At 41.2% G+C, this 11,108-nt stretch overlaps 1 protein-coding gene across 1 annotated transcript; it reads right to left on the bottom strand.

The window, feature by feature from the left end:
- Nucleotides 1-787: 787 nt before the first annotated feature.
- LOC131460994 (interferon-induced GTP-binding protein Mx) lies at nucleotides 788-10,640 on the bottom strand. The gene is made up of 12 exons (XM_058631950.1): nucleotides 10,381-10,640; nucleotides 9,551-9,688; nucleotides 9,313-9,467; nucleotides 6,856-6,994; nucleotides 6,583-6,781; nucleotides 5,788-5,866; nucleotides 5,181-5,303; nucleotides 4,924-5,065; nucleotides 3,635-3,793; nucleotides 3,263-3,339; nucleotides 2,925-3,173; nucleotides 788-2,543 (listed from the first exon to the last, which is right to left on the bottom strand). Exons 1-12 carry the CDS (start codon nucleotides 10,565-10,567, stop codon nucleotides 2,319-2,321), a joined length of 1,872 nt encoding a protein of 623 aa, XP_058487933.1. The 5' UTR covers nucleotides 10,568-10,640; the 3' UTR covers nucleotides 788-2,318.
- Nucleotides 10,641-11,108: the final 468 nt, after the last annotated feature.

Here is an 11,108-nt window from a genome sequence, read left to right as displayed (position 1 = left end):
AGAGAATATTTTGAAACTGGGCATCAAATTAAACAACAAAATCTGGGCTACAATGCAGTAAAAATGTGACAAACACAGCTCAAATAACACCTAAATGAATAACTACGTATCAAACTTCGTAAGTACAGCTGCATCAAAATTTATTGCGCATTTCGCCACATTTCTTGGTGAGGAAGATGTTATATGTAAGCTTGTTTGTCAATGAAAAAAAAATGGAAAAGAAAATTGCCGCATTACTGGAGCTAACGCTCTGACATTTTGTCCAAAACACACACACAGAAAGCTGAGTCTCTGCTGTTTCCAACGGTGTACCAAAGCAGTATACGACAAAGCATTACGGAGATGAAAGCCAAAGAATACAGACAACAGAAACTGTAAACTTGCTCTTACCTTTGATGTTTCTCCGAGAAAAATTAATCTTTCACCGCCAACAAAGCGCTCTCCGGTTAGACTCACGTCCTGTGTTACATTCAAAAGCTTCCGGGTGTCTCTAGGTGACGTCAGCGCGTTTTGAGAAGCATTACCCTACCCTAAGGCAGCAGCCAGGCGATTCACATCTGCGCGGTCCCTTGCTTCTCATTGGCTAACTAAGCTGTCAATCAAAATTCGGAGACGACAGCGTCCTTCTATTGGCTGTAAGGAAGCCAATGAGATGTCGATGTCAGTCATGTAGACCATTCCCTTGCTGAGATACAGGCCAGCAAAGAGACACAAGTCTCAATGGACCCATCTGGTGTTTGTTTTTGGAATGGAAAACATATTAAAGTCTGCAGGAACTTTGAAACAATGCCATCAATTGTTTTATTGAACATTAACAGTTATATAAAAGTGAAGAAAGTAGTTTAATACATGGTTTAAATACAAATGGCACAGATGTTTCCAAAATGGGGCAAATGAGTCCTCGCCTGTAATTTATGCACTAAAATCTCTCTAATTTTGTTCTGCTTCACTTGATCAAAGTCAAACTTTGCAGAGATTATGTTCACAGGTTGTACTTTAGTTTGAGTGAGTTCAGAGCTGATTCTCCATCATTCCAGAGACATATTCATCCTTTTGTTTTGTTTTTTCAGGCAAAGCTGAATTATTTTACACTGATATTTACACATATTGGGGGTCTGAAGATTCTACAGTGAACCAGTTAGATACAGTTTGATCAACATGACATAAGCAGTTGATAATGACAAGTGACTGAGTAATGTGGAGGTTGAACAAGTGCCGTTTTTATGACGTTCAAGTCTGATCTGTGAAAAACAGTCAATGAAAACAACTGTAAAATGATGCTGAATATATTGCTTATGTTAGAGCGCTATCTTGTGGATTGTCTGGAAGTTGCAGTTATGCCTGTGTCATCACATGTGGATGTGAGAAAGTAGCAATGTCACATCTTGTACAGATAAGACCATCTATTTGACTTGGGCTGAATTTACACTGCACAGTGCAAGTGACCCATTCTGATCTTTTCCTCCCACAATTCAGAAATGACCCATGACAGCATCAGCAAAATGCACATATCTGCAAATAAATCAGACATGTGCATTTGTATTTACAACATGACTGGACAGATCAGATACTCCACTATCAACACACCCTTAAAAATGACATAAATAAACATGCATCTATGATAATATGACCCTCCTTCAACCGGTGCAATATAGGCAACATATCAGAATAAAGCATCAAGACCTGGAGTGTAAATGAAGCCACACACTTGTTTGTAGTCGCCAAGCAATCTGTGGGTTCCTTCATTGAAAATGGTGAGTTGATGAGGAGATAATACTGAAAATCAGAATACAACAAATGACCTCCCTAACTGACTAAAGTGGAGAAAAAACTGAGTGAGACAAACCAATCAGCAGCAGGACAGTGGCAGCAGCCAAGATGTAACTTCATGTGAGATTTTGCTTTTTTTGCTCCTTTGAGTGGCAGGTCTATTTCATGTTCTTATTAAGTGTGTAAGCAATCATGAAACAAAGTGTCAAATAATAAACACTTCCTTTGGACATAATCCCTGACCAATGTGTTCTCTATATCCCAATGAAATGCATTGCTTTTATTTTTACTGCCGATCAAACTGTTTTCATGTGTTGTTTGTTTGGTTTTATCAGAAGAATCTGATGTTACGTGAATGCAGACGGAAAACTGGTTTTGCAGGAAGAGGTTAGAGAAAAGGTTGAAACGTTTCAGGAAACCTGAGGACTTAAAAAAATCTACACAGGACAAAGTACGAAACAATCATACTGCACGAAATATAAAACTATAGCTGTGCTGTGTATTTCAGAAAAGAACGTAAACCCAGCAGATCAATGCTGTTTCCAACATTAGAACTCCATCAGGTATGCACGGGCCTTCATGAGGCGTTTGATGCGACTCTGCAGGGTGGCCCTCTTGCAGCCTATGTTTAGATCCTCCTTCAGCAAGAACTCCATATTCTCCTTATCCTGTATCATCTGCATCATCTGCCTCTGCAGCTGGACAGCAGACTCCTGCAACATCTGGTAACGAATAACCATCGGTACCTGGTCAGCCAGACGCTGACTGGCAATCTGAAGGCAGAAACATCAACGAATAATACATATAATGTAAGTAAAGACATAATAAACACATTCATTCACACACGTAATGGCCATTAACAGGCAATGACTGTGTAGCACCCCCAGAAAAAACAGATTTAACTCACTTAACAACAGTCTACAGCGTCTTAAGAATGACTTCACTCATTCATCTATTTTCTGACTAGAAAACAATCTGTGTCATGCCACATTTTCTGTCTTAAGCTGGTTTCTGGTGCAGAAGTCAGTGTGTTACTATGTGTCAGTAACTTCTAACTCGACTATTAGCAAAGAAAAGAAGAAAGGCTTGACAAACTTTTAAACCGTACTGTAATCTTTTTAGCTAATGAGTCTTTACTCAAATTGAATACTCACGTTGTAATATGACTTAAGGTGTAACATCAACTCCTGGAGTGTTGCATGATTATCCATGCAGTTCCTTTCTTTATGAAACTTGGGACCTTTCCGTTTTTCTTCTTCCTCACTCTCCTCTTTCTTTCTGTCACTCAAACTGTTGCTGTAGGTGCTGTCCTGGGAGTAAACAATCATTTCCATCTTGAACTGGGTTCTCAGCATGGACTCTGCAGTGGACTCTCTTTCTAGTTTTATGTTTTCGATCTTTGCCTAAAGAAAATGAGAACCTGATCAGTCGGCAGCATGAAAAATTGACAGTGACAATCACTGTAAGAAACATAAAAGAACTCATAAAAGACCTTGGCTGTTTTTAAGAGGTTAGGAAATCCGGTGAAGCTACACTGGGCCAGCTGGAGGAACAATTTCTTAATAGCATCTGAAAGAGGAAATGCAGGCGTTCAGAATTCTGAGCAGCACGGAAAAAAGAGTAAATGTGTTGTGCTGCATTCCATTTGTAGGCGGAAATTGGTGTGTCCAATGTCACGGAGTGTTCCCTCTTGGATTTCCAACTCACATACAACCTCACGTACCCGAGAATACGAGACGGCGGCCTGAGATAAATTTGCATTTTCTGACTCCAACTGGAATGCGTTGAACTCAGGTGTGACGTGGCGCTCGGTTCGGACTTCCGATGTGAATGGAAAGCAGCGTGAGTGCATTCAATCACATACCTGCAATATCCCTGAGTTTCTTGACAGCTGGCTCCTCCAGCTGTTTGATCTGCTCCTTGACCATGACCTCAAAGGTCTTGTAGTTGATGAAGCCGGGCAGTTCTCGTCCGCGATATTTGTCTTCATAGATCGCTACCTCTCTGTCAATCCTCGTGTTAACTGTGACACACAAATATACAGAAATAAATATATCTTTCAAAGAAATCCAGTCATTATTGTCACGGCATGGTCATATAGACGTAAAAACTATTTCAATCTGAGATATTTTGGTGTCAAACCTTCATCACAGAGTCCAACGGTTGCTTTTAAAGTCTGTAAGCACCTCTAGAGAGGCACCAATGCCACTCTCTTACAATTACTTACCTTTTGGCACTTGCTGGTACCAAGTACCAGTATACCAATATGAGGGCTTCACAATGTCATTATATCACTTAAAATTGCAGCACAGTATGTGAAACAGCAGATATTTAGGAAGCAAAAAAATCACCTGTACAATGGTTTTCAGTTGTGCCAGGTCAAGAGTTTGAAACCGTCAGTTGTCTTAAGCAGAGGTAGAGTGGGGGCACACTTCTATAGAGTGAATATTCCTATTTGTCAACTAAGTCAAGAGCAACAACAGTCCGTCATTATTTAAAGACACAAAGTCAGTCAATCCGGAAAATTCCAAGAATTTTGAATGTATCCTCAAGTGCTGTTGCAAGAACCATCACACACCGTGATGAAACTGGCTCTCATGAGAACTTCCCCAGGGAAGGAGGACCAAGAGCCTCAGACACTGCAAACTGAAGCCACTACTGAGGAAGAAGAGAATTGCTTTGGCCAAGACAAACAAGAAAAGGATTTTTTATCTATTTAGTTCCGAGATACATTTATGGCAACTGTGTTCACTGTTTACTGGCGTTACTTTCACTCCACTTTTCTCTTAAAATGGCTAACGTCAGACTGTAGGAGTCTGGAAACGGTGTAGTCACCCAACACTTGCAAGAGGCGTGGCCAACAGACGTATTTCAAAATGCCCCTGTACGCAATTGGCTAGACCAACAACCAATCAAACCAATGATTGGGGTGACGTATGCTGTGTGATGAAAGTGGTTGCCTTTTTTAGGAAATTCTGAAGTTGGCCAAACGGTGTCTTGGTCACATGCATCCACAGAGTGAAATGAAATCACTGGCAGCTTCTTCTGGCAGCTACACCCACATAAGAGAGCAGAGAACCCACTCAAGTGCCATGTCTATGAAAAGCTAACTTTCTGATGGACAGCTGTACACACCAGCCAGAAAACACTTACACTTGTGTCCTGTGTGGGACAGGTGGATGCTCCACTTGTCAAACTCTCTTCTGAGTGCAGAGAAGATATTGAGCTTCTCTCCACACCTGAGTTCCTCTCCTGCAGCCAGACTGATGGCGTCCTGAGTGAATGCAGTCACTTTCTGAGGAACACGCCGCAGAAACAACAAATGGTGAAACAAAGTGATACTGGCTGGGCACATTTTGTCTCCACTGTTGGCGAATGAGTGTCAAGGAGTGTGAAGTGAAGTAGCTCACGTCAATGAGGAAGTAGAGCCTCTCAGCTGCATCAGATGGGGGTCCAGTGCCATATCTCACCAGCTCTGCCTGAGCCTGTTCAAGTTTTTCCTCTATCTGCTCTTCCAGTCGAGGGAGAGATTTCTGAAAATTGCACATAAGCAACGATGGATTACTGAATGGGCCTAAGGGCCTATAGGGCTCAGGGGCCCCTAAAGCCTTTGCGCTACCACCCCTATATATTTGCTACTATGTTATTCATCATTCAATCATACATGTGCACTTATAAAGTCCAGATTCAGAACTTTATGTAATGTAAAACATTTAGCGTCTGGGCCCAGGGGCCCACGGGCTCATGATCCCTCCCAGCATTGAAGGGCTTAAACTTAGACACCAAAGAAGAGGGAACCACGTCTGATCACAATCTCACAACCAGATACTAATATCTTCTTTGTATGTGTTTTTTTCTTTTTACTCAATTTAAGTACACACAGCTGACTTGGTGACTGCAGAGTAGCATCTGGTCAAATGATGTTGTTGGCACATGTCTCTCCACCAATACCAACACCCAAGTTGGAAAATGATAATTTTTAGGTTAAACTGTTGAGATGAGTCAACAGACAATCACCTCGATGTGATGCACCAGTTCAAGTGTGAGTTGTTCGGCCAGTCTGGGAACAGTGGCTCGGCCGTCGTCATAGAGAGAGCTAAAACAAAAAACAAAACAAAAACAAAGGACTTTAAAACTAACTATTTATTCCATGTTTAACTAAATCAGCAGAGGTGTACCGGTACGCAAAAGTCACGGCTCGTTACGTACCTCGGATTATTTGACATCGCGGTTCGGTACGAAAAGAAATGTGAAAAAACATGGAATAGTTTTTTATAGATTTTCATGTAAACACTGTCCTGCATTCAGTCGTAAGTGCTATTCTACACCATGAGATCTGGTGTATTTAACCACACCCCCAGTGTGATGTCCTGCAGACGAGGGGAGGGGTGAAAACAAACAGTGTTGTGGTTGTAGCCATTCTAGCACAACTAGTGCTAGAGATTTAAAAACAATGAGAAATTTATTAATTATGATTAGGATATGTTAGCACACTGGAACCACACTACCAAATGTCAAGCACACTCATTATATACAAAGGTGTTTTCTTCCATGTGTGATCATGTTATTGGAGGTCAAAGGTCAGATTTAGTGACCTTAACAACAGAGCAACACAGAGTTACATGACTTCTCTTCTTTTTACAGTTAGTTTCCAGTCGACTGGTTATTGTTACATTCATACTGTTAATAAACGATTCAAATTTAACAATAAGGCATTAGTGTGGTACAAAGTGTGACATCAAATGATAGACATTATATCATATCATGACATCTGTACGTTCTACAGTATAAATACTCCAAAAATGAACTTACCCGAAATGTGTATGGTCTGCAAAGAAGGCCCTCTCTCTTTCTATTGCTTCAGCCAGGGACACCTTCTCCATGATCTCCTGCTGACCCCTGCACTTCACAATCATGTAGCCCTTCTTCAGGTGGATGACCTCATTTTGGAGGATGTCAATCACCATCTGCTCCGTGCCTTTGTCCACCAGGTCAGGCTTGGTCAAGATACCTGAAAGAACCAGAGTGAGATACCTAACATTTGATGAACTTGCCCAAAGGCTAACTATATCTAATCTATATTACCCAGAGTCCTCTCTCCTTCAGGATCCTCCTCCTGTGCCATCTGCAAAGCCTCTGTGGTTGCCAGGTCCACGTTGCATGCATGAACCACCAGGCAGATAGTTTCTTGTTTTGTGATGAACTTGTGGATCAGTTTCTTTATCTGAAAGTAAGAAATCATATAGTATTTCAAATTCTGAGTTGCACAACACTGTTGAGTTGAAAGCAATAAATGCATCTATTGATATCTTCTATATCTGGAACAACAACATGGCTGTATGAGGCAAGGGCAACACACCCAGCCAGAATGTCCATGAGGGGCATATTCAGGCTGACAATATAGTAGGTCCCAAACAGGTTTGACCATGATTTCTATGGTGGCCCCACCTGTGTTTGCCCACCTCACGCTAATGGCCACTCAGTACCGTTTCTAGGCTACCTGGGTGTGAAGAGTGTATGTGCACCCTCTAGGGATGCATCGATCCGATATTTGTATCGGGTATCGGTCCCGATATAGAAGAAAATTCTAGATCAGGTATCGGTGACAATGGGCCGATCCATAGCGGCCGATCTATTCAGTCTAATTCTATTCGTCGTACGCACGCAACACGCCGTGCAGAAGCCCACGCTGTTTTCAAAATGAAGCGAACCTTTTCACGCGACCTCAGACAACAAACTCCACGGCTACTTGGAAAAACCTGCGCAGTAAATGTTCCGAGGTGCGGTCATCGCAACGGATGGGCAACCGCTGTCGGTTGTCGGGGACAAGGTATTCCGGCTGCTAATTAGCCGCCTGGAGCCACGCTACGACATCGCATTTCAAGTTTAACATCTCACTGGCTGGATGAGACTTACGTGCCACACAGTGCAATGTTAATCGCAACAAACGTCCGTGGGTCACACACCAGTGATGTGATTGCAGTTACCCTAATGGAAACGTTTGACAAGTGGCAAATTCCTTTGATTCTGGGAGACAACGGCAGTGTAGGAGCCATATTCTGTTCAGTATTATTTGTGTGCAATGCTTGTTTTTGGCGTCCTCTACAGGGCTTGAGTGCCCGTGTTCTTAATGGAGTTTGGAGTGCCAGGTGTGGCTGATTACACAGCAAAAAGTTTTCTACAATGGCTTAGCCAACATTCTGGTCCTTTGTTTTGAGTATTAAAGGTCAGTTTTCTTTTATTTTTTGTTAATCAAATAAACCACAAGACCTTCTGCAAACTCAACAAACTTCTGGACATTATATTCTTTGTCACCTCATGGACTCAAGCATTGGAAGAATCTAGTCTGCAGTCAGTCACCAGTGATGTTTATTGGAACCAGGAAAAGCTGAGATGTGAAAGGCGATGGAGAACATGAGAGTGCGTAGTCTAGGCTGCTTCTCGTTGTGAATGAGGGACTTCTAGACTACTATCTAGAAGCTATTGGTTTATTCAACTGCTTTTGTGTTGGATGTTAAAATCATTTTTGTACTAAACTAAACCATTAAGGGAAAGAACTGACTGTTTATTTTGAATGTCTATCAAGCTTGTGAAGCTATTGGTTTATTTAAGATTGCTGTACTGGTGCACTGTTATTAAATAAATAAATAATTAAATAATTAATTAATTAATTAATTAATTAATTAATTAATTAATTAAATAAATAAAAAAATAAGTAATTCAGTACATTTCTATCTGTTTATATGTTTTTAAAAAAAACAGTAAAGAAATGTGGCCTTGGACAAAAGAATGATCCCAGTCTCCAAACAACGAGATTTAGCGTTTGTTACCAGAAATAGGTATCGGATCGGCATCAGACGATTCTAAACCTCAGATATCGGTATCGGAAGCATATCGGTGCATCCCTAGCACCCATATGTGTATGGGTTCTGTCAGGGTACTCCGGCTTCCTCCCGCAGTGCCAAATTGGGGATAAGATTAATTGGACACCTTAATGGAGTGGTGACCTGTCCAGAGTGTACCCTGACTTTCTCCCTATGTCAGCTGGGGTTGGCTCCAGCCCGCCCTGTGTCTCCCATGTGGAAGACAAAGCAGTAGAAAATGGAAGGATAGATGAGGCAACCATATTCTAACCATAATCTCAGGCAAAAATATCATGGAATCACAATTTTGCGAATGTAGCTCTAAAATGTCACCTTTTTTTGGCCATCATTCCTTCAAACCACAGCTGACCGACTGCTCGCATGTTGGAAAACCATTTTTAGCAATTTAACAAAAAGCTCCCCAAATAAAATCTACTCCTGCTTTAAGTGTACAGTATCTTCAGAATATGTCAGCTCATAGTTGACCATATTGTACATAAAGATCTTGCTAATAAAATCTTTTAAAGTCCGCTCAGAGATGATGACCCTCTTTTATAGAAGTTTTATTGAATCGGTTTTTATGTTCTGTATTGTTGCTTGGTATGGAAACCTGACCTTGGTCAATAGAAGCAGACTGGGTAACCTTGTTAAAGTGGAGAATCCAGAGACAGCATCATACCTGCTCTCCTATGTTCACTGGCTGTCCTTGTACAGCCACTCTAGTGATGCCAGGCAGGTCAATAAGCGTCAGGTCTGGAACATCAGGAGAGGCAATCTCCAGACTGATCATGTTCTCGCTGATTCCCACACCAACCCCAGCGATTTGAATTTGAGCTGGAAAGAAAGGATATGAAATATGATCATTAACAAAGGACATTGTTGCTTCAGAGATGTATTTTAAAAAGAGAATACTGCACCTTCTTCAATCTTTTTCTCCACATCTGCGGGGGCCTGTATCTCCTCCTCGTGGTCCTGGTAGCTTATCTTTCCCTGCCACCCCTCTCCTTCTTTCTTTCTCTTCATCTTCAGTTCAAGTGGACATCTTGTTACGATACCTGAAATAATAATATCACACATAACACAAATTACTATTTAATTTATGATACATCAGCGATTATTCGATTAATCGAACATTAGTTGTCCCGATTTTTCAACTTCTTGAATGTGAATATTTTCTATTTTCTTTGCTCCATATAAAACTGAAATCATTAAAACTGCATTTCACAACAATCTGTTTCAAAGCCTACAGCATAAATGCAACAAATAAATAAAGCTGCATCATATAAAGTAAATGCATAGGTGACTGTATATCTGTAATATCTGTGTTTTTTGTTGCCAAGGAACTTCTGGTACATGTACAAGCTTCTGCTGTTTTTATGTTCATCTGTGGAAACATGACGCCTTTTTCTCTACTACTTACGTCGCGTCACAGCAACAAAAAAGTGCGAAATCATGAACACGCTTTTCCGTGTGTAACCGGCACATGAAAGCCTTGTTTACGTTTTTGACCAATGATATATCAAACCTGTTTGATTGACACCGCTTTCAGCCAATTGGAAGGACGTTGGAAGTTATGCTGCGTTCCAGTGCAACTCCAAAAAGCAGGAAAAATTGAGCGTCCGGCTCGAGAGGCTGTGACATGTTTCGTGTCCCAACAAAACATGCTACTTTAATATTGAGTGTAAACACAAATGAAAACAACATATGTGTATGTGTGTAAGTTGCAGTTCCAGTGAACGGGACTCACCGCTTCCTCTCGGCAGAGCTACCCCTGACAGCGCCTCCAGCACGGAGCTCTTCCCCGAGCTTTGGTCTCCTATGACGGCGATGGCAGGCAGCGCCAGGTCCTTCTCGACACCCAGAGAGCGGAGAGAGTCGATGAGGTCAATGCAGGGACGAACCTTCTCCTCATATTGTTCATTGAGGTTAGTCATGATGGCTGCGTCAAACACAGAGAAGAGTTCACGGATTGAATGAAGTCGCAGTCTTCCTGTGTGGAGTTTAACTAGTGAGGGCGGGGCGGGGCGGGGCGGGGCGCGCGCATGTGTTAAGTTTCGTTTTCTTGGAAACTTTTGAAGTCTCTCTAAAACAAGTATTTACCAGGTCTACACAATGGATAATGTGCACACATTATGTTGTAAGGTGACATCTAATGTAAAGGCTTCTTTTGAATTAAACATAATACAATTGAATATTTCGCGGCCATTTCCATTTGTGCTGCCTTTATAATATGTACTTATAATTTTCAAATAAATAAGATAAAAAATATAACATATTATCACTACATGTTACAATTAAAGTTTGATTTTACTTGACCTTGAGTGGTGACCTCAGTGAACACTAGAAATGAAACCCTACAAACAAGTAGGTAAAATGAAACTTATTTAAGTCTTGGTTTCCACATTTGAGTTTCATTTCTCTGGCTGTATGTTTTTACACATTATTTCCTGTTTGAACTGAATGTGATTGAAGCTT

The sequence above is a fragment of the Solea solea genome, chromosome 6 (genome assembly GCF_958295425.1).
Source record: "Solea solea chromosome 6, fSolSol10.1, whole genome shotgun sequence".
NCBI lineage: Eukaryota > Metazoa > Chordata > Actinopteri > Pleuronectiformes > Soleidae > Solea > Solea solea.
Note: the sequence above shows the minus strand (reverse complement) of the source record. Positions and strands in the feature narration are given on the sequence as shown.

Bases quoted from the DNA above. Each gene is read 5' to 3' on its own strand.
- LOC131460994 (XM_058631950.1), bottom strand. From the start codon at position 10,567: ATGACTAACCTCAATGAACAATATGAGGAGAAGGTTCGTCCCTGCATT. The intron at 9,689-10,380 runs GTGAGTCCCGTT...TTATTATTTCAG, and splicing joins AGCTCTGCCGAGAGGAAGCG to GTATCGTAACAAGATGTCCA. The intron at 5,867-6,582 runs GTAAGTTCATTT...TTTTTGTTTTAG, and splicing joins GCAGACCATACACATTTCGG to CTCTCTCTATGACGACGGCC.